Genomic DNA, 23,876 nt, shown 5'->3' on the forward strand with positions numbered 1-23,876 from the left:
TGCCCATGGCTACCCCTTTGGTGTGGAGGAAGTGGGAGGATTCAAAGGAGAAATTGTTAAGGGTGAGGACCAGTTCGGCCAAGCGAATGAGAGTGTCGGTGGAAGGGTACTGTTGGGGATGTCTGGAGAGGAAAGAAACGGAGGGCTTGGAGGCCCTGGTCATGGCGGATGGAGGTGTAGAGGGATTGGATATCCATGGTGAAGATGAGGCATTGGGGGCGAGGGAAACGGAAGTCTTGGAGGAGGTGGAGGGTGTGGGTGGTGTCTCAAACGTATGTGGGGAGTTCCTGGACTAGGGGGAATAGGACAGTGTTGAGGTAGGTAGAGATGAGTTCAGTGGGGCAGGAGCATGCTGAGACAATGGGTTGGCCAGGGTGGTCAGGCTTGTGGATCTTGGGAAGGAGGTAGAACCGGGCAGTGCGGGGTTCCCAGACTATGAGGTTGGAAGCTGTGGGTGGGAGATCTCCTGAGGTGATGAGGTTCTGTATGGTCTGGGAGATGATGGTTTGGTGATGTGGGTGGGGTCATGGTCGAGGGAGCAGTAGGAAGAGGTGTCCTCGAGTTGACGTTTGGCTTCAGCGGTGTAGAGGTCAGTGTGCCAGACTACCACTGTACCCCCTTTATCCGCTGGCTTGATGGTGAGGTTGGGATTGGAGCAGAGCAGAGGGATTGGAGGGCTACGCGTTGTGAGGGTGAGAGGTTGGAGTGGGGGAGGGAGGTAGACAGGTTGAGGCAGTTAATGTCCCGGCGGCAGTTGGAAATGAAGAGGTCGAGGGCGGGTAATAGGCCAGCGCGGGGTGTCCAGGTGGATGCAGTGTGTTGGAGGTGGGCGAAGGGGTTCTTGGAAGGTGGGCGGGAGTCCTGATTGTGAAAGTAAGCTCGGAGACCCAGGCGACGGAAGAATTGTTCGATGTCACGGCGTGTATTAGATTCATTGATCCGTGGACGGAGGGGGATGAAGGTGAGTCCTTTGCTGAGGACTGATCGTTCGTCCTCAGTTAGGGGGAGGTCTGGAGGGATGGTGAAAACTCGGCAGGGCCAGGAGCTGGGATCTGTTGCGGGTGTGGAGCTGGGAGTGGGGTCGGAGCCAGTACCTGGAGTGGGTGTGATGGTGGGGGGAATGGGGGTGGAGGCATGAGCAGGGGTAATGTTCCCCTCGGGGTACTGGGGGGTGGGGATAGTGACAGTGGGGTCTGTGGGGGGCATGTCAGCAGAATGCAGGTGAGTGGCGCTGGTGGGGGCGGACGTGGTGGTGCCCACGGCAGGAGGGGTGGAGGAAGTCACTGAGCATGTGGCATCAGCGATGATGTGAGAGCCGGAAGTGATGTCAGGTGTGATGCATGAGGAATTGTGAGGGGTGGAAGTGATTGTGGGAGTGGCCATGATGGGGGCAGAAGTGACATCATCAATCAGCATGGGGGTGGTAGCTGCATCAGCCACATGGCTAATGGTGGAATAGGTTCCGAGGCCAGGGGAATCTTCTGGAATGTTTGAGGAGTGCTGGTTATGGAGGTGGGTGGATAAAAGTTTGTTGTACTTACTGCTGTGCTCTTCCAGCACCACTAATCCAGAATTTGGTTTCCAGCATCTGCAATCATTGTTTTTACCAAGTACAGAGAGAGTGCTGCACTGTTGGAGGATCAGCACTGAGGGAGTGCACCATTGTCAGAGGATCAGTACTGAGAGAGTACTGTACTCTTTAAGGATCAGTGCTGAGGGAGTGCACCACTCTCAGAGGGTCAGCGCTGAGGGAGCGCCGCATGTTGGAGGATCATTGCTGAGGAAATGCCACATTTTCGGAGGGTCAGCTCTGAGGGAGCATCGCACTGTCACAGGGACAGTGCTGAGGAAGTGACACACTAAATGAGGGTCCGTGTTGAGGGAGTGCTGCACTGTCAGTGGATTAGCACTGACTAAAGGGTCTCCGTGAACTGCAAACACAGAAGTGGAGCTGATGGGCTGATTTGTCTGTTTTCATGCTGTAATTTATTTATTAAATTTGATGTAACACATGATCATCAACCAATTCTGATGAAGTGCTCTCGTTGCCAAGGACAGTTCCTGTCATTGATCGCCCTATACTCCTCACTCTCCAGTCTTCCATCTCGGACCATAAATCACTTACAGCAACGTTTGGGATCCTGCTGATTGTCGTGTGAAGGGTGTGCCAGTATGATGTGGGTGTGAGAGCAGATTGGGATTGAGGAATGTGGAGATTTGGGATGTAAAATGAGGTTGAGGTGGAAGTGTGAAGTGGCATTTAGGTGGGGCATTAGGCATGGGAGGTAGGATTGATGTATGGTCTCAGGTGGAGTTTCTGGTTGGGTGTGAGGTGGGGATTGGGGTTGAGGTGGGGAATGGGTTTGAGGTGGGGAATTGGTTTGAGGTGGGGAGTAGGTGGGCGGCACGGGGGCACAGTGGTTAGCACTTCTGCCTCACAGTGCTCGAGACCTGGGTTCAATTCCCGCCTCAGGCAACGCTCTGTGTGGAGTTTGCACATTCTCCCCGTGTCTGTGTGGGTTTCTTCCAGGTGTTCCAGTTTCCTCCCACAATCCAAAGATGTGCAGGTTCGGTGAATTGGCCATGCTAAATTGCCTGTAGTGTTAGGTGAAGGGGTAAATGTAGGGGAATGGGTCTGGGTGGGTTGCGCTTCGGCGGGTCGGTGTGGACTCGTTCGGCCGAAGGGCCTGTTTCCACATTGTAAGTACTCTAGACGGAGAGTAGGTTAAGGTGAGGGCTGGATGTGATGTGGGGGTTGGGGGTGAGGTGGGAAGTGGAAATGAGGCAGGGTGTGGATTGAGGTGGGAAGTGGGTTGAGTTGGGGGCTGGATATTTGGGTTTGAGGTGGGGAGTGGGTTTGAGGTGAGGAGTGGGATTGAGGTGGGTTTGGGTTTGAGGTGGGGAGTGGGATTGAGATGGGTTTGGGTTTGAGGTGGGGAGTGGGTTGATTTGGGGGCTGGATGTGAGATGGGGGGTGTTGGAGTTGAGGTGGGAGGTGGATTTGAAGTGGGGAGTGGGATTGAGGTGAGTTTGGGTTTGAGGTGGGGAGTGGGTTGAGTTGGGGGCTGGATGTGAGGTGGGGGGTTGGGTTTGAGGTGGGGAGTGGGTTTGAGGTGGGTAGTGGGTTGATTTGGGGACTGGGATTGAGGTTGGGAATTGATTTGAGGTGGGTAATGGATGAAAGGTGGGGAATGGGTGTGAGGTAAGGAGTGGAACCGAGGTGGGGAGTGAGTTGAAAGGGGTGCTGAGGTTGAGGTGGGTAATAGGTTTGAGGTGAGGTTTGGTTTGAGATGGAGAGTGGGTCGAGATTGGGTTTTTGTGGGGAGTGGGTTGAGGCGGGATTGGGTTTGAGGTGAGTTGGATTTGAGGTGGGGAATGGGTTGAGGTGGGGAGTGGGTTGGGGGTGCTGAGATTGAGGTGGGTAATGAGTTGAGGTGGGGAGTGGGTTGGGGGTGCTGAGATTGAGGTGGGTAATGAGTTTGAGGTGGGGTTCGGCTAGAGATGGAGAGTGAGTTGAGGAATGGTTGGGTTTGACATGGGGAGTGGTTTGAGGTGGGGAGTGGGTTTGAGATGGGGCTGGGTTTGAGGTGGGGAGTGGTTTGAGGTGGGGAGTGGTTTGAGGTGGGGAGTGGGTTGAGATGGGGCTGGGTTTGAGGTGGGGAGTGGGTTGAGATGGGGAGTGGGTTGAGATGGGGAGTGGGTTGAGATGGGGAGTGGGTTGAGTTGGGAGTGGGTTGAGATGGGGCTGGGTTTGAGGTGGGGAGTGGGTTGAGATGGGGCTGGGTTTGAGGTGGGGAGTGGGTTGAGATGGGGCTGAGTTTGAGGTGGGGGGTGGGTTGAGATGGGGGTGGGTTTGAGGTGGGGAGTGGTTTGAGGTGGGGAGTGGGTTGAGGTGGGGAGTGGGTTGAGGTGGGGTTGGGTTGGGATGGGGACTGGGTTGAGATGGGGCTGGGTTTGAGGTGGGGAGTGGGTTGAGATGGGGCTGGGTTTGAGGCGGGGAGTGGGTTGAGGCGGGATTGGGTTTGAGGTGGGGAGTGGGTTGAGGTGAGGCTGGGTTTGAGGTGGGGGGTGGGTTGAGATGGGGGTGGGTTTGAGGTGGGGGGTGGGTTGAGGTGGGGAGTGAGTTTGAGGTGGGGAGTGAGTTTGAGGTGGGGAGTGGGTTGAGATGGGGCTGGGTTGAGATGGGGAGTGGGTTGAGATGGGGCTGGGTTTGAGGTGGGGAGTGGGTTGAGGTGGGGGGTGGGTTGAGATGGGGCTGGGTTTGAGGTGGGGAGTGGGTTGAGGTGGGGGGTGGGTTGAGATGGGGCTGGGTTTGAGGTGGGGAGTGGGTTGAGGTGGGGGGTGGGTTGAGATGGGGCTGGGTTTGAGGTGGGGGGTGGGTTGAGATGGGGGTGGGTTTGAGGTGGGGGGTGGGTTGAGATGGGGGTGGGTTTGAGATGGGGAGTGGGTTGAGATGGGGGTGGGTTTGAGATGGGGAGTGGGTTGAGATGGGGGTGGGTTTGAGATGTGGCTGGGTTTGAGGTGGGGGGTGGGTTGAGATGGGGGTGGGTTTGAGGTGGGGGGTGGGTTGAGATGGGGGTGGGTTTGAGATGGGGAGTGGGTTGAGATGGGGGTGGGTTTGAGATGGGGAGTGGGTTGAGATGGGGGTGGGTTTGAGGTGGGGAGTGGGTTGAGATGGGACTGGGTTTCTTTGATGGTAACTCAGGCTGATGGTCTGAGGTAAGAAACTAACAGTCATTCGTTTCTGTCATAGGAGTGAGCTGCTCTAATCGACGCTCTGCTATTCCTACTCCAAGAGATTCAACAACACCTGGTAAAGAGAAACTTGTCCGTGAGCGGTTCCGTATACCGCCTGGCAAGAAGTCAGCTGCTTCAGTCGGCTGTGACACTGCGGCTCCAACACGATCACTTCCAACAGCTTTAAGAACCAGAACCCAGGGTGAAGAAAGTGTTCAAGCAAGGCTCGAGACTCATATTAAAGAACTGTTGGCAGAAGCCAAGGCGAAAGATTTTGAAATCAGTAAATTAAGATGTGAGCTGAACCATCAACAAAATAAACATGAAAAGAATGATCTGGAAGAGTTGTCGGGGTTTCCTGGCAAAGTTGAATCACAAATAAAGACGCTGGAACAAAAAAACCAGATTCTCCAAAATGAGCTCGAGGAGACGCGGGTGGAGAAACAGATCTTACAGGAACAGCTCCTCACCCTGGAGCACCTCAGAGAAGGTGTCCAGTCTGTGACCGAGGGTAACTCGCTGAGTTTAGAAGTCTCCCTCTATAGTGATCCCAGCAGCAGCCTCTGTACCCCATCCTCGTTGGAAAGTACCAGGAATCAAACTAGAGAATCATTCGATAACACCCTCCTAGCTATCAATGGGGGGAGATCTCTCAGCTCATTCTCCAACATGAGCAGTGTGACCCCCCATCCAGATTCAAAAGACCCTAACAGAGTTTTTAACCCCTCTCTCATTAGCACTAATGGTGTTGAAGGCAATATCACCTCCAGTCAGGAACCTCTGAAGTGCACTGGCTCAGTGTCAGTAGATTGCCTTGCTGAAAAGCTACATCAGATGGAAGAGAAGCAGCATTGTACAGCTGAGGAGCTACAGGCGACCCTACAGGAACTAACTGACCAGCAACAGCTTGTTCAGGAACTGACAGCTGAAAATGAGAAACTGCTAGAAGAGAAAGCCAATCTGGAAAGTTCCTTCCAGCTCCAGCAGGAGAGGCTCCAGCAGCTGATCAGAGAGAAGGAGAAACTGGTGTGCCCATTGCAGGAGAGTCCGCAAGTGAACAGAGGGACAAAGCTGGCTGATAGTGTGCAGCCACATGAGGGGAAATTGTTTACAACACAACAGTCAGTCAGTAATTACTGGACTTTGCAGGAGGAGAAGCCAGGAACTGAAGTCCAGCTGGAAAGTCTCCGATATGAGGTCAGAACGCTACAGAAACTGCTGAAAGCAGAACAGGAACATAATGCTTCACTCACAAATTCACTGGCTGAGAGCCAGACTGAAAATACTGGGCTGAGAAATCAGCTGAAGAAACACAAATTGCTGGAGCTAGAGAAAGATGTGGCTGTAAATGCCAAGCTGGCTCAGTCTGACAGAGAGCAAGTGGGATGTGCAGCATTGAACCACAACTCGCTACAAGCAACCGACGTAGGCACTCACCTGCACAACCCCTCAGCAAAGGTGAGCATACATTGAGTGAAGAGGCTTCCTGTGGAACTAGGGTAGATCCCTGGATGTTTTAGGGATGGGGAAGTCAAATGAATTTTGCTTTTAACCTGCACAAAAATGCAGCAATAACCTACACATAGCGCTCAATGTCTGTAGCAGTTCACTAGTAGTACCTGAACATTGGCACTGATCTGGCTCCACTGCAGATCTGGGCCTCTGATGAATATAGGCTCAGGAGCTAGTACATTACTTAACAAAACTCATTCACATCTGTTGAAATCCTGCAAAACCCAAGAAATGACGTGAGAATGTAGGCAGCACAGTGTCTCAGTGGTTAGCACTGCTGCCTCACAGCACCAGGGAGCCAGGTTCAATTCCAACCTTGGGCAACTGTCTGTGTTGAATTTGCATGTTCTCTCCATGTCTGTGTGGGTCCCTACGAGGTGCTCTGGTTTCCTCATTCAGTCCAAAGATGTACAGGTTAGCCATGGTGAATGCAGGGATAGGGTTTGGGTCTCGGTGGGATGCTCTTTGAAGGGTTGGTGTGGACTTGATGGGCTGAAAGGCCTACTTCCACACTGTAGGGATTCTATGTTTACACAGAACACCACATTTTAATTCTGTATGGAGAAGGAAGTTTTTCAAATGTTTTCCAACCATTCCCTTGAAGATGCTAACTCTCAGTGGGATACAGTTCCTGAAGGTGCTGTCTCTCGCTGGGATACAGTTCCTGAAGGGGCTGACTCTCACTGGGATACAGTTCCTGAAGGTGCTGTCTCTCGCTGGGAAACAGTTCCTGAAGGGGCTGTCTCTCACTGGGATAGAGTTCCTGAAGGGGCTGACTCTCACTGGGATACAGTTCCTGAAGGGGCTGTCTCTCACTGGGATACAGTTCCTGAAGGGGCTGTCTCTCACTGGGATACAGTTCCTGAAGGTGCTGTCTCTCACTGGGATACAGTTCCTGAAGGGGCTGACTCTCACTGGGAGACAGTTCCTGAAGGGGCTGTCTCTCACTGGGATACAGTTCCTGAAGGGGCTGACTCTCACTGGGATACAGTTCCTGAAGGGGCTGTCTCTCACTGGGATACAGTTCCTGAAGGGGCTGACTCTCACTGGGATACAGTTCCTGAAGGGGCTGACTCTCACTGAAATACAGTTCCTGAAGGTACTGTCTCTCACTGGGATACAGTTCCTGAAGGGGTTGACTCTCACGAGGATACAGTTCCTGAATGGACTGTCTCTCACTGGGATACAGTTCCCGAAGGGGTTGACTCTCACTAGGATACAGTTCCTGAATGGACTGTCTCTCACTGGGATACAGTTCCTGAAGGGGTTGACTCTCACGAGGATACAGTTCCTGAAGGTACTGTCTCTCACTGGGATACAGTTCCTGAAGGGGTTGACTCTCACTGGGATACAGTTCCTGAAGGGGCTGACTCTCACTGAAATACAGTTCCTGAAGGGGCTAACTCTCACTGGGATACAGTTCCTGAAGGGGTTGACTCTCACGAGGATACAGTTCCTGAAGGTACTGTCTCTCACTGGGATACAGTTCCTGAAGGGGTTGACTCTCACTAGGATACAGTTCCTGAATGGACTGTCTCTCACTGGGATACAGTTCCCGAAGGGGCTGTCTCACACTGAGATACAGTTCCTGAAGGGGCTGTCTCTCACTGGAATACAGTTCCTGAAAATGCTGGCCCCCTTCAGTGGGGGACGCTTTCTCTGTAAAAGGAAATGTTCTGGAATTTAAAAAGTTACAATTGATACATTTACAATATTCAAAGAAATGTTCCAGAAGGTTCCCAAACTCTCATTTCTTCTAAAGCCAAGGCTCTAATCTGTAACCAAAACAAATATTGATAATTCTGTGAGTACACTTTGTGTTTCCTGATCAATTGAATTTGCAATCATTTTGGCGTGTACACTCTCAGCAGTAGATGAATGCTGTTGTGACTTGCTTTGCTTAATGTGTGTCTCATCATCATAGCCTTCTTTGACCATCCATGAATAAAGGATTCACTGGGGTAGCATGGTGGCTCAGTGGTTAGCACTGCTGCTTCACAGCACCAGGGGCCCGAGTTTGATTTCTGCCTCGGGAGACTGTCTGTGTGAAGTTTGCATGTTCTCCCCGTGTCTGCGTGGGTTTCCTCCGGGTGCTCCGTCTTCCTCCCACAATCCAAAAAGATGTGCAGGTCAGGTGAATTGACCATGCTAAATTGCCCGTAGCATGAGTTAGGGATAAATATAGGGTAGGTGAATGGGGCTGGTGGGTTATGCTTCGGAGGGTTAGTGTGGACTTGTTGGGCTGAAGGGCCCGTTTCCTCGCTATAGGTAACCTAATTTTTAAAACTGGACTGTCAGTGTCGTGAATAAAACAACAAACTGTGGACACTGGAGATCTGAAACACAAACAAATTCCAGTAGGTATGGCACCATCTGTGGGAAGAAAGCAGCAAAATGAAGAGTCATTGAACTTGAAACTTTACCCCTGCTTCCCACGGATGCTGTCAGCCCTGCTGAGTTTTCCAGCAGTTTCTGTCAGTGTTTTGATCTTAGTTTGTTACCAAATTTGTGCAGTTTCAATACAAAGTTCTGAGGACATTTGTGATTCCAGGCGCAGTCTGAACAGGACATATCACAGCTCGAGGAACCGTGTCTCCCTGCAGACAAGCTACAGAGTGAGACAAGAAACAGAGAATCAGAAATCAAAGACATGAAAGAGACCATCTTCGAACTGCAGGACCATGTGGAGCAGCTTCAAGCAGTCCAATTGCATAACAACAAGACCATCCTGGACCTTGAAGGTAAGTCAGTATTTCCATCCCAGGTAGTCACGACTGGACTGATAGTGAGGGTGAGAGGTAGGTGCTGGAACATTTTAAATTCCAGATCATCCAACACCCTAAAACCTTGTCCTGACACCTCAACATTCATCAGCCAGAGAACACTGAACTGGGTCAGCCTTAAAGATACTGTGGCTAGGAGAGCAGGTCAGAGGTTACAAATTCTTCAGTGATTAATTCACCTCCTGACTCCTCAAAGTCTGTCCATCATCTACAAAACACAAATCAAAGTGTGATGGAATACTCCCCACTTGCATGGATGGGTGCAGCTCCAACACTCCAACAACTTGTCACTATCCAGGCCCACTTGAATGGCATTGCATCCATAAACATCCACTCCCTTCACCAATGCTCAGTAGCAGTAATGTGTACTGTCTACTGCAGAAATTCACCCATGATCCTTAAACAGCACTTTCCAAATCCACAACCATTTCTAACTAGAAGAACAGGGCAGTAGACACATGGCAGGATCAGCCCTTGCAAGTTGATCTCCAAGCCACTCACCATCCTGAGTTGGAAATATTTCGCTATTCCTTCAGTGTCACTGGGTCAAAATCCTGGAATTACCTCCCTAAAAACATTGTGGGTCTACATACAGCACACGGACTGCAGTGGTTCAAGAAGGCAGCTCACCCCCACCTTCTCAAGGGGCAACTAGGGATAGGTAATAAATGCTGGGTCAGCTAGTGAAGCCCATAGCCCGTGAATTAATAAAAATGTAAATTTAGTCTTTGTTAACTTAATTGGTTTTCTTATAATACTGTCTAAGTAGCATTCTGTATTCACCTTTTCTCTGCCCAATTCTGTGCTTCTCAAATCTTTTCTGAAACTCATTGCATTGGTATTTGCCTTTATCAACTGCTCTTTTCTACATTCCGCCCAATGTAGATCCTCCCCCATGAGGTTTGCACCTGTTGGATGGCTTTGTCCTAATATTCCATTATTTTAATTGCTTCACCACATTGTCCTGACATAAAATGTGACAAACCTACTGTCACTCGCAAACCCTTTCCTGTTTCCCGATGTGATTCCATGCTTGTAATGTCAATACAGATATTGCAGATTCTACCAGCCAATATGCAATATTTACTTTATTGTTCAAATTTCATTTTTCTTTTAGAAATTTAATAAATCCCTAAAGAATTCTGTATTTTATTACAGTATAAAAATGTAAAGAATTTGCAATTGTTTCTGGACCCAAGTCAGACATTTATAATAGGAACTGTGTTCAGTCAGTGGGGTATACCAGCACCTCTGCACATGAGCCTAGCTGGACCATGGTGTACCAATTAATTGATTAATGCATTGATTAATTCCTTTTCTTTTCAGGGAAAGTGATGACTTTAGAACAGCAGAAACGGGATTTGGAGAAGCAACTTAAGATGTCTAACAAAAAAATGAAGGTCAGTAAAACTGTCCTGAGTGAAAGCAGGACCCCAGTTGCACCTCTCACTTCAATCTGCTTTGAATAGGATCTTTAGATTAGAATACTTACATTGTGGAAACAGGCCCTTCGGCCCAACAAGTCCACACTGACCCTCCGAAGAGCAACCCACCCAGATCCATTCCCCTACATTTACCCCTTCACTTAACACTACGGCCAATTTATCATGGCCAATTCACCTAACCTGCACATCTTTGAACTGTGGGAGGAAACCAGAGCGCCCGGAGGAAACCCACGCAGACACGGGGAGAATGTGCAAACTCCACACAGACAGTTGTCCTGAGGTGGGAATTGAACCCGGGTCTCTGACGCTGTGAGGCAGCAGTGCTAACCACTGTGCCACCGTGCCGCCCACTTTAGAGCTATACACAATAATACAACATCTGAAAGGTATCCTGCATTGGTCCAAACTGGATATTTGGACAGATCTGCTCATACTTATAATGGCTCATGGATAAAGATCTAGATTTTCATGCATTTGGGACAAGTCCAGATCCATTCAAGAATGTGGGTGGTTTCTGATCCCAGGAGTCCCTGCTCTGGCTATTTTCACCATTGCTTCCAGTCTGTGTTCCAAACTCTTTAATTACTGACTTTATTCCTCTCCTTGGCAATAGTCTGAGATTGTCCTTCTGTTCATACCCTTGGTTTGATCCCAAGGTAAGCTTCCACTTCATTCATGTCATCATATTGAGTATAGAAGCAAAGAGGTGCTTCTGCAGCTGTACAGGGCCCTGGTGAGACCACACCTGGAGTACTGTGTGCAGTTCTGGTCTTCAAATTTGAGGAAAGACATTCTGGCTATTGAGGGAGTGCAGCGTAGGTTGACGAGGTCAATTCCTGGAATGGCGGGATTACCTTACACTGAAAGACTGAAGTGACTGGGCTTGTATACCCTTGAGTTTAGAAGACTGAGAGGGGATCTGATTGAGACGTATAGGATTATGAAAGGATTGGACACTCTGGCAGGAGGAAACATATTTCCGCTGATGGGGGAGTGCCGAACCAGAGGACACAACTTAAAAATACGGGGTAGACCATTTAGGACAGAGATGAGGAGAAACTACTTCACCCAGAGAGTGGTGGCTGTGTGGAATGCTCTGCCCCAGAGGGCAGTGGAGGCTCAGTCTCTGGATTCATTTAAGAAAGAATTGGATACAGCTCTTAAAGATAGTGGAGCCAAGGGTTATGGAGATAAGGCTGGAACAGGATACTGATTGGGAATGATCAGCCATGATCATATTGAATGGCGGTGCAGGCTCGAAGGGCTGAATGGCCTACTCCTGCATCTATTGTCTATTGTCTATCATTAGAAGTGCTGAATTCCAGCTCTGTAACATTATTTGACTTTCCTCTATGTCGCAGCTCATCTGGTCTTGAAATCTTCATCCATTCTTTTGTTACCACTAAGACTCGACAATTCCGCTCACACCTGGGTGGTCTCCCAAATTCTACCCTCATTCTTACAAACCTCTGTTGCTCATATCTTAACTCACAACAGGCTCCATTCTCCTTTCAAGCCTGTGCTGTCTGACCTATACAGGTCAGGCCACAATGTGATTTTAAAATTCTCTTCCTTGTTTTTAATCCCTCCTTGTCCTTCCCTCTCTCTGTAATCTTCTCCAGCCTCACAAACTCCCAACCCTGGCATGTTGTGCATTCCTGATTTTAATCACTCTGCCAGTTGAAGTTGTACTCTCAGCTGCCTGGGTTCCAAGCTCCGGAATTGCCTCCTTAAATCTCTCTGCCTCTCTATCTCACTTTCTCCCATTTTAGAGTGCTCCTGTGAAGCTCCTTGGCCCGTTTCTTGTGATCAGCCCTGATCATAATCCATGGTGGAGCAGGCTTGAAGGGTCAAATGGCCTACTCCTGATCCTATTTCCTATGTTTCTATGTAAAGGTGTTCCAGAAATGTAAATCTTACAAGACCAAAAGAAATAGGAACAGGAGTCGGCCATTTGGCCCCTTGAGCCTGCTCCGCCATTCAACAGGATCATGACTAATTCAACATTCCTACATCCATTTTCCTGATTTTTCCCATAAACGTCCATTCCCCAACTAATTAAGAAACTCTCTCTATCTCAGCCTCAAATATACACAAGGACTGTGCCCCAATAGCTCTCTGATGTAAGATGTTCCAAAGACTTACAACCCATTGAGAAAAGAAATTCCTCCTCATCCCAGTCTTAAATTGGTACATCTTTATTCTGACACTATGCCTTCTGGACCTAGACTCTCCCATGATGGGGAAACATTCCCTTAGCATTGACCCTGTCAAGCCCTTAAGAATCCGAAATGTTTCAATGAGATCACCTCTCATTCTTCTAAACTCCAGTGAGTACAGTCCCAACCGGTTTAGCTTTTACTCATAAGGCAATCCCTCCATCCCAGAGATCATCCTAGTAAACCTTCTCTGAACCACCTCATGTGAAATAATATCTTAAATAAGAGGACCAAAACCGCTCACATATGTGGTCTCCATATGTGGTCTCACCAGTACCTGTACAGTTGCAGTAAACCTTCCCTAATCCTATACTCCAAACCCCTTGAAATAAGGGCCACTATTCCATTGGCCTTCCTGATCACCTGCTGCACCTCTGTGCTAGCTTTCTATGTTTCTGTTTTTCATTCGCAAGTACTCCCAGGTCCTTTTGTATTGCAGCTTTCTTCAGCTTTTCTCCATTTAAATAATATTCTGCTTTTTGCTTTCCCTTCCAGGATGAACAACTTCACATTTTTACACATTATACTCTTTTTGCAAACTTTTTGCCCACCGAACCTCTCAATGTTTCTCTGTAAACCATTTGTATCCCTCTCACAACCTGTCTTTCCACTTATTATTGCGCCATCTGCAGATTGGTTGCATACATTTGCTTCCTTCCTCCAAGTCATGAATATATATTGTAAATTGCTGTGGTCCTAGCACTGATCCTTGTGGAACCCCACTGGTGATAGTTTGCGAACCTGAGAAAGAGCCCCTTATCTCCACCTGCTGTTTCCTGCCCATGAGCCAATTCTCTAACCATGCCAATATACTATTTCCAACACAGTTGGTTTATAATCCTTAATTTGTATATTAGATTGTGTGAATGCTTCATTGAATAAGACAAGAGACTCTGATCATCATCAAAAACAACTTTCTAACCATCTTTGTATCTGGAAACCACCTGAGCAACTTCAGAGGAGCATTTTAAAACATTGGGCCACATCAGGCAATGTTAGGTCGGGTGACCAAAATGGTGGTTAAAGAGGTATATTGCAAGGGACATCTTAAGGAGGACTGTGAGATAGAGGGGGGAGAGAGAAGGAGGAAATTCCAGAGTTTGAAGCCTTGGTAATTGAGGACCCAGCCAGGATTAAAATTGAGGTGTGTGCAGGAGATGAGGATTGGAAGAATGGAGAGTTGGAGGAGATTACAGAGAGAAGGTGAGTAAGGCCATGGAAGAGGTGACTTTCAAATCATGTTGTTACTTGATATAGGGCCAGTGTGAGTTAGAGAGCTGAGAGGAAACTGGGACTTGGTGTGAGTTAAGACAGCAGACGTTTTGGATGATCTCAAGTTTATAGGCTTGTGTTGGTCATGTGCTAGTTAATCATCATCCTGAATATCTTGTTGCAGTAGCTATTTAGTGGTTACATCAGAAAATCAGAGATTTCCAGAACATGGCTACAACTTCCACTGTGGCAGCTGGGCAATTTATATTTAATTAAATAAAAGAAATCTGGAATTGCAAATTTCTCTTAGTCACGGTGATCATGAAACTACAAGTTATTTTGTAAAAACCTATCTGGTTCACTGATATCCTTTAGGGAAGGAAATCTACCACTTGACCTCCACGTGATTTTAGAACCATAGAGATATGACTGAGTCAAACTTCCCTCTGAATACCCATGCACACCATTCAGTGTAATGAGGAAAGTGCCTCACCAGCACCTTCTCGAGAGATAACTATAAATGCAAACAATGATTAGCTTTCAGTTATTCTCACATCTAGTTCATGGAGAACAATAAAGGTTAATGGAGCTGTCGCCATGAGGAAAGACTCGAGACTATCTGATGAATTCAGTGATTTATACTCGATGGAGTTCAGAAGGATGAGGGGAAGATCTAATTGAAATATGCAGAATACTGAATGGCTTGGACAAAGTAGATGTTAGGAAGATGTTTCCATTGGTAGGAGTGACTTGGACCCAAGAGCATTGCTTTAGAGTAAAAGGAAGACCTTTTCGAACAGAGATAAGGAGAAACGTCTTCAGCCAGAGAGTGGGGAATCTATGGAATTCATTGCCTCAGAAGGCTGTAGAGGCCAAGTCATTGAGTATATTTAAGACTGAGAGAGATAAGTTCTTGCATATCAAGGGGATCAAGGATTATGGGGAGAAAGCAACGGAATGGGGTTGTAAAACTTATCAGCCATGATTGAATGGAGGAGCAGACTCAATGGGCTGAATGGCCTAATTTCTGATCCTATGTCTTATGGTCTCATGAATCTGTTGTCCTTTCTGGGCAGGAGGAGGCTGAGGAATGGCGTCACTTTCAGGCAGACCTGCAGACGGCCGTGGTGGTGGCTAATGAAATCAAGTGTGAGGCACAGCAGGAGATCCATGTTCTCAAGAGGAAGCTGCAGGAGACAGAGCAGGGAATGGAGTTACTGCAGCAGGAGGTGGAGGACCTGAGGAGTAGCAGGTTGGTCACGTGGGCAGTACCAGCGAGCTGTCGCTCTCTGTCATTAACCAGCTAATGCTTGTGTCTAATTGTACTGTCCTGCAGCAAGCTAACCCAGAAGCTGATTCACCCCTTACAAAACTGGTGTCGTCTGGAAGAGAGAAGTTTGACTTCTTTAAATATTCACAATAGTTTGGAATATTCCACAGAGGAAGTCAAATGGAGGGTCATCACCTCCAGAACTGTTCAGAGATAGAGTGCTCACTGCACTGAGTCAGGCCGGCAAGTGGCAGCTTGGAGAGGCTGAAATGGCCTCTAAAGGACCAGATGGAGAGGGATTACTGCAGTTCCCAAGGTGAGATAGTCACAGACTGCACAATTCAAGCAATCAGCAATAGTAGACAGGGCACAGAACATGCACACTCTCTTTGTCTCTCTCTGTCTCTCTCTTTCTATCTTTGCTCTGTATCATTCTGTCCCTCACTCTCTCTTTCTGTGTCTGTCTATCCCCCTCTCTCCCTGTCACTCTGTACTTTTTATCCTGTCTCCCTCTCTGTTTCTGATTCATTTCTTCCTCTAACATTGAGTTTATGTTGATAATTATGTCGTTTGAGTGTGATACAACTCGATAGACGTTTAGGATGCATATATTGAATGTAATTGTAGTAAAGCTTCCATTTAAACCACTTACACATTCCAATAGCTGTTGAAAAACTCCTGCCTCCCTCCTCTTCACTCACGCTTGCCCTCACTTCCACCTCACTCTCCCATACTTCCACCTTGCCCTCAATCTCTCCCATTATTTTTCTTTTCATCCCCCCACGTCCCTCCCCATCACTCACCCCCTCCCCCTCATCATCTTCACTTCCCCCTTCACACCCTTCCTCCTCAATCTCCTCCTCCCCATCACTGTCTCTCCTCCAGCTACAACTCACTACCCTTCCCCTTCCTGCTGGATTCCCAGTTTCTTATGATATCTGCTCCTCAAAAGCAGCTTTGACCCACAACAGACTTCACTTCTGTCTGGGACACTGAGTGAGGAGTAGTTTCTTCATCTGAGAATAACCAGTGAGTGTGCAACTAGTGAGCAAGAGTGACTTAGCCATCATCATCCCTGTGACTGAAATACAGCTATCTCACTTCAATATGGAGTTGCATCAGAATCCACCAGAATCCAAACACGTTTTATTGGGAATTCCAGATAGATTGGCTGTAGGTGTTAAACATTGCAGATTTGGCAACCCCATCACCTTCAGCACAAGGTCCTGGGAATACATCTGGCATTGCAGTGAGTTCAGGGTGACCCATCAGAAAGGTTAATTGAACAAGAATTATTCCTGATCAGAGACACTTTTCACTTAAACTCTTGCTCTGAATGGACATCCCAGAACACGTTAATCTGTTTGTACTGAGCCAGGGTTTCCTGAATGGTCTCTCGAGTAGCACCTGCTCTCTGTGCTTTGCCACCTCTTATTCAGTCTCTGCACCAGCTGCACCTTCAATATTGCTTCAGCCTTTCACCCAAATCAAACTTTCTCTGAGATAGTTTCACTCATTCCTCCACAGGTCTGATCCTTCCCAAGTGTGAAGCAAATCTGAGCCGGTGACCGAGACCCAGGAGCAGCTCCTGGATTAGGGACCGGAGCTCAGGAGAAATTTCTGAAACTCCGAGTCTGGCTACCTGGACACTGGCCACAAGTTTCGTTAAGGCTGTTGGAAGGAGTCTCCCAGGAACCAGAGCCCTGTCTGTGTGAACATGGACCTTTCACAGTGGGCTGTTGTGATCTGGAATGCACTGCCAGAAAGGGTGGTGGAAACAGATTCAATAGTAACTTACAAATCGACAGCGGATAAACACTCAAAGGAAAAATATGCAGGGTTCCAGAGCATAATGGAGGGTGCAGAACTAATTAAACAGATGTTCAGAGAGCTAACTTGGGCACAATGGGCTGAATGTCATCTTCTTATGCTTTTTGATCTTATAATAAATTAAGAGGTGGACCTGATCTCAGCAGCTTTGCTTCATCCCTCAATCCTCTCAGTGTCTGTCGTGTGACTGCTCCTGACTCACTGCCATTTCACATCAAATGTGGTATTGCTGCCACCTGTTGGTGGCTCTGTGTCTGGTTGTCAGCTATCCATTGCTCAGTCAGACATTGTATACACACACTTCGAAATCTTGCCTTTTATTAGCAATGTTAGAGTGGAATGAGGCAGATTGTGTAAAACATTTAGAACATAGCACATTACAGCGTAGTAGAGGCCCTTTGGCCTTTGATGTTGCGCCGACCTGTGAAATTAATCTCATGCCCATCTAACCTACACTGTTCCATAATTATCCATATGTATGTCCAATGCCCATTTAAATGCCCTTACTGTTGGCGAGTCCACTATTGTTGCAGGCAGGCCATTCAATGCCCTTACTACACTCTGAGTAAAGAAACTATCACTGATATCTGTCCTAAATCTATCACCCCTCAATTTAAAGCTATGTCCCCTCATGTTAGCCATCACCATCTGAGGAAAAAGGCTCTCCCTGTCCACCCTATCTAACCCTTTGATTATCTTATACGTCTCGATTAAGTCACCTCTCAACCTTCTTCTCTCCAATGAAAACAGCCTCAGTTCCCTCAGCCTTTCCTCGTAAGACTTTCCTTCCATATCAGGCAGCATCCTAGTAAATCTCCTCTGAACCCTTTCCAAAGCTTCCACATCCTTCCTATAGCGCGGTGACCAGAACCGTACACAATACTCCAGGTGTGGCCTTACCAGTGTCTCATATAGCTGAAGCCTGACCCCATGGCTCTGAAACACAATCCACCTACCAATAAACACCAACACACTATATGCCATTTTAACAACCCTATCCACCTGAGTGGCAACTTTCAGGGATTCATGCACCTGGACACCAAGATCTCTCTGCTCATCTACACTGCCAATAATTTTACCATTAGCCCAGTACCCTGCATTCCTGTTATTTCTTCCAAAGTGAACTACCTCACACTTTTCAGCATTAAATTCCATTTGCCACTTCTGCACCCAGCTCTGCATCTCATCTATATCCCTCTGTAACCCAGAACATCCTCCGGCACTATCCACAACTCTGCCTACCTTAGTGTCATCCGCAGGTTTATTAACCCATCCTTCTACGCTCACATGCAGATCATTTATAGAAATGACAAACAGCAGTGACCCCCACACAGATCCTTGAGGCACACCTGAGCTCCAGAATGAACATTTCCCATCAATTATCACGCTCTGTCTTCTTTCAGCTAGCCAATTTCTGACCCAATTCGCTAAATCACCTTCAATCCCAAAACTCCGTATTTTGTGCAATAGCCTTATCAAACACCTTACTGAACTCCACATACACCACATCAACCACTTTACCTTCATCCACCTGTTTTATCACCTTCTCAAAGAACTTAATAAGGTCAGTTAAGCATGCCCTACCCTTCACAAAAACGTATCTCTAATCAATTTATTCCTTTCCAGATGATTATAAATCTATCTCTTATAATCTTCTCCAACACCTTACCCACAACTGAAGTACAGCTCACTAGCCTATAATTACCAGGATTGTCCCAACTCTCCTTCTTAAACAAGGGAACGACATTTGCTGTCCTCCAGTCTTCTGGTACTACACCTGACGACAATGATAACAAAAATCAAAGCCAAAGGGTCTGCAATCTCCTCCCTGGCTTCCCAGAGAATCCGAGGATAAATTGCATCCGGCCCAGGGGTCTTTTCTATTTTCAGATCTTCCAAAATTACTAACACCTCCTCTTTGTCAACTGCAATCCCATCTAATCTAGTAGCCTGTATCTCCGTATTCTCACTAACACTGCCCTTTCTAATGTGAATACTGACAAAAAGTGTTCATTAAGCGCTTCCCCCATGTCCTCAGATTCCACACACAACTTTCCACTACTATGTTGTGGTTCTGTTCGCCGAGCTGGGAATTTGTCTTGCAAACGTTTCATCCCCTAGTGACATCCTCAGTGCTTGGGAGCCTCCTTTGAAGCGCTTCTGTGTTGTTTCCTCCGGCATTTATAGTGGTTTGTCTCTGCCGCTTCCAGTTGTCAGTTCCAGCTGTCCGCTGTAGTGGCCGGTATTCTGGGTCCAGGTCGATGTGTTTGTTGATAGAGTCTGTGGATGAGTGCCATGCCTCTAGGAATTCCCTGGCTGTTCTCTGTTTGGCTTGCCCTATAATGGTAGTGTTTCCACTACTATCTTTGATTGACCCTAATCTTACTCTAGTCATTCTTTTATTCCTAATACACCTATAGAAGGCCTTAGCATTTTCCTGGATCTTATCTGCCAACAACTTCTCATGTCCCTCCTGGCTGTTCTTTAGATCTTTTCTGGCTAACGGTATAACTCTCAAGCCCCCTGTCTGAGCCTTCACACCTCATCCTCACATAAGCCTCTTTCTTCCTCTTGATAAGAGCTTCAACTTCTTTAGTAAACCATGGCTCCCTCTCTCGACAACTACTTCCCGGCCTGATAGATATATACGTATCAAGGATCCGCAGTAGCTGTTCCTTTAATAAGTCCCACATTTCAAGTGTGTCCATCCCCTGAATCCCAAATCTTGCCTAATTGCATCATAATTGCCTTGTGCCCAGTTATACATCTTTCCCAGCGATATAACCTATCCCTGCCGATTGTCATTGCATAACCGATTGTGGTCACTATCGCCAAAATGCTCACCTACCCCCAAATCTAACAACTAGCCAGGTTCATTCCCTAGTACCAAATCTAATATGGCATCGCCCCTTGTTGGCCTGTCTACATACTGTGTCAGGAAACCCTCTTGCACACATTGAACAAAAACTGATCCATCTAAACTACTTGAACAATAATATTCCCAGTCAATGTTGGGGGAATTAAAGTCCCCCATAACTACTACCCTGCTATTCTCGCTCCTATCCAGAATCATCTTTGTTATCCTTTCCTCTACATCACTGGAACAATTCAGAGGCCTGTAGAAAACTCCCAACAGGGTGACCTCTCCTTTCCTGTTTCTAACCTCAGCCCAAACTACCTCAGTGGATGAGTCCTCAAATGTTATCTCAGCTGTTGTAATACTATCTTTGATTAACAATACCACCCCCCCAACCCCCACCATCTTCTCTGTTCTTACTGAAACATCTAAATCCAGGAATCTGCAACAATCATCTTGTCTCTCCTCCTCCAGCCATGTCTCTGAAATGGCCACAACATCAAAATCCCAGGTACCAAACTATGCTGCAAGTTCACCCACCTTATTCTGGATGGTCCTGGCATTGAAGTCCACACATTTCAAACCAACATCCTAATTGCCAGTGGCCACTTGTGACCTTGTGAACCTACCCCTGACCTCACTGCCCTCAACTGCCTGGATATGAAACTACAATTCAGGTTCCCATCCTCCTGCAGCATTAGTTTAAACCCTCTGAAGACCTTGAGCAATCTTCCCCATCAGGATATTGGTACCCCTCTTGTTCAGGTGCAGACCATCCTGTTTGTAGAGATCCCACCTTCCTCAGAAAGAGCTCCAATTATCCAAGAATCCAAAACTCCCTCCTGCACCATCCCTGCAGCCACGTGTTCAGCTCTGCTGTTTCCCTGTCCCTCAGTTCACTAGCATGTGGCACAAAACTTTTCTGGAGCTTAAACACTGGCACAAATCAATTGAACAAAATGGCCTGTTTCTGTTTTGCAAATTCCATATTCTGTTCTTTGGTCAGATGATTCAGTGTTAAATAAATGATCTAAGTGAATGAGTCCTGACCCAGACCAGGAGGGCCCAGGTTTCAGTCCCCAGCCTGTGGTTAGCTCATCTATCTCCTATGCTTTACAATCATAATGGAAGGGCAACAAAAGCTGGAAATGTTGCATTCAGGCAGCAACAGAAACTCAATTTCCAGGATATTTTACTTTTATCTTTTGATTTTATTTAACTAAATCCAAACTTAACCCAATGCACTCAATGTCCACATTTCAAGAAATGGGTGGTGAGTGTTTCTCCTCAGTGCACCGACGCACCAGTTTAGATTACAGCGCAGAAGATAATCTGGGATCTTCCTGTGCTCTGTTTTAAACTCAGTATCAAATGAACCCAATTTCTCATTTAGCATTTGATTGGTTATTATTCAGGATTTAAGAATGTCTTAGTAATTTGGAGGATTTATTTGAAAACTTTAATGAGAATTTTTCATAATTTAATTCACTACTTGTTCAATGGTTTAATATTAAAATTGTGGCCCAACCTACAGACACCTAGTGGTACTGCAGCCTGGCCACAGTACAGCCACCTACAGGCACACAGCAGTATTGCAGTCTGGCCGCCGTGCTGCCACCTACAGGGGACTATGTCCCTCCCTCTGAACTGTGTGGCTGAAACTGAGAGATGGAGATCTGGCCAACACTAGCCTGTCACTGAGACTACCAGAGGGTAAGACTGTTAGACCAACACAAAGGTGGTCCTTCAGCCAACAACCACAATGAAACAAATGGTGAAATTGGCTTGCTGGATGACATTGCAATGGGGAGCCTCCAGTGAGAAGTTTTAACTGTTTTGGTACATTTAACAGCCTGAAAGTATTAAATAGAATTTACACCGTAGAAATACTATCCATCTAACCAGTTTATGTTGGCATTGATCTCACATAAGCAGCATCCCAATTTTATTTGTAAATCACTTAATTCTTCTTAATGTCTATGTCTAACCCATTTTTACATGGCCTTTGCCACGTAAAAATTGACAACACAATCACAAACACACAGGCCAAATAACAAATTCATTGTGTTCCTGGTCTAACTATTTCAATTCTAAATAGCACTCATTTATTAAACAGTTTATTCTGATACCAGCACCAGTCAACCCCACCACCCCATGGCCCAACATTTCAACTCCCCCTCCCACTCTGCCGAGGACATAGAGGTCCTGGGCCTCCTTCACCGCCGCTCCCTCACCACCGGACCCCTGGAGGAAGAACACCTCATCTTCCGCCTCGGAACATTTCAACCCCAGGGCATCAATGTGGACTTCACCAGTTTCCTCATTTCCCTTCCCCCACCTCACCCTTGTTCCAAACTTCCAGCTCAGCACCATCCCCATGACCTGTCCTACCTGCCAATCCTCCTTCCCACCTTTTCACTCCACCCTCCTCACTGACCTATCACCTTCATTCCTTCCTCCATCCACCTATTGTACCCTTGGCTACCTTCTCCTCAACCTCACCCCCTCCCATTTATCTCTCCATCCCGGAGGCTCCTGCCTCATTCCTGATAAAGGGCTTTTGCCCGAAATGTCAATTTTCCTGCTCCTCGGATGCTGCCTGACCTGCTGTGTTTTTCCAGCACCACTTTAATCTAGACTCTGATCTCCAGCATCTGCAGTCCTCACTTTCACCTACCAACATCTCACAGCATGCTCCATGGGCATTGACTACATACATACCCCAGACCCACAGACAGTGACATTTGATAGTGCCAGCCTTTAAGAACCCCCATGGCACATTTCTGATCCATTTACAAGATGCTTCTGCATTTCAGTGCTGCAATGGCAGATGGTGGAATTTGAACTAAATGGGGGGATCATTGGCAATTTGGCTTGGCCAATCCACTTAACCTGCATGTCTTTCGACTGTGGGATGAAATCTGGAGCACCCAGAGGAAACTCACGGGGAGAATGTACACACTCTACTCAGACAGTCGTCTGAGGGTGGAATCGAACCCGGGTCCGTAGCATTGCATGTTAGCAGTACTTACCATTGAGCCACCGTGCAGACCACCTGCATGTCGATACTGTGTGCTCATGGACATACACTCAGCTCATTGACTGGACCAGACTGCATCTCCAGGCTCTTCATTCATTGTCACTGCACTCACTCACTTTACCTGGATACTACTCACAGCATCCCTACCTTACATTGCCTTGCTTTTCTGTGCATTGCCCCTTCAACCAGAGTTACCAGGCTCATATTACTTTTGTCATGCCTTGCTATTTAGCACAAACACAAAGGCAGGATGTTTGTCATGGTTGGCTGTCTTCAGTCAATTGAAGGGGATAGTCTTCAGTCAGGGATCCAGGCAGAGTAAGTCAAGGGCAGTCTCAATACCCATTCAGGCCCCACTCAGAGAAGGTCAGAGTCAGGATCCTCTGCTCATAAGGGATGAGGAGCTGAATGTCAGGTAGCCCACATTCCAACTAGATTCATTCTGCCTACTGTGTGCTCTTTTCCTCCTGGAATGAGAAATGCAGTTATTACAGGAGATAAAGGTGGGTGGCCCAGTTATTATCGCAGATGGCAAGCACCTGAGCAAGTGGTTAGGAGCTCAAAGAGCAAGCAGGGTTAATGGTGTTGGGCGTTGGAGTGAGGAAGAGCAACAGGGGAAGATGCAGCCAATAGTGAGAGTGATAGAGCTTGACCCTTGGTGGGAGGTGGGTACAGTAGCACAGAGAGAATGAGTGTGAGGCAGTAGAGAAAAGATGGTGGCACTCAGCTTGGGAGTGTGAAGAAGTCATTGATCTTCTCCAGAAAGCACTGGGCATTCCTCCAGAGAGTGGAAACTGCATTGATGCTTTGAGCAGGCTGGGCATGCGCTTGTGTCTGGTGTCATGGCCTCCACTGCTAGTCTAGGGGGAGAGGATGCCCTGCCTCTACATCACTCCATCCAGGTCCCTGCCCACAAAACAGGAACCAAATTTCCCTTGTCTGATGTTTCCAGGGCAAATATCAGCAACTGT

The 23,876-nt window shown here is 47.4% G+C and overlaps 1 protein-coding gene across 7 annotated transcripts in view; it reads left to right on the forward strand.

The window, feature by feature from the left end:
- Nucleotides 1-23,876, forward strand: part of specc1 (sperm antigen with calponin homology and coiled-coil domains 1) — a 93,982-nt gene that overhangs the window by 48,714 nt on the left and 21,392 nt on the right. For 6 of the 7 annotated variants that reach the window (XM_072590131.1, XM_072590132.1, XM_072590127.1 and 3 more), the window contains 4 exons: nucleotides 4,754-6,195; nucleotides 8,801-8,990; nucleotides 10,359-10,432; nucleotides 14,985-15,160. In XM_072590131.1, coding sequence (XP_072446232.1) covers nucleotides 4,754-6,195; nucleotides 8,801-8,990; nucleotides 10,359-10,432; nucleotides 14,985-15,160 — 1,882 coding nt within the window. Of the gene's footprint in view, nucleotides 1-4,753; nucleotides 6,196-8,800; nucleotides 8,991-10,358; nucleotides 10,433-14,984; nucleotides 15,161-16,705; nucleotides 17,455-23,876 lie in introns of those variants that run through there. The other variant, XM_072590133.1, reaches the window with a different exon arrangement.

The sequence above is a fragment of the Chiloscyllium punctatum genome, chromosome 19 (genome assembly GCF_047496795.1).
Source record: "Chiloscyllium punctatum isolate Juve2018m chromosome 19, sChiPun1.3, whole genome shotgun sequence".
Taxonomy (NCBI): domain Eukaryota; kingdom Metazoa; phylum Chordata; class Chondrichthyes; order Orectolobiformes; family Hemiscylliidae; genus Chiloscyllium; species Chiloscyllium punctatum.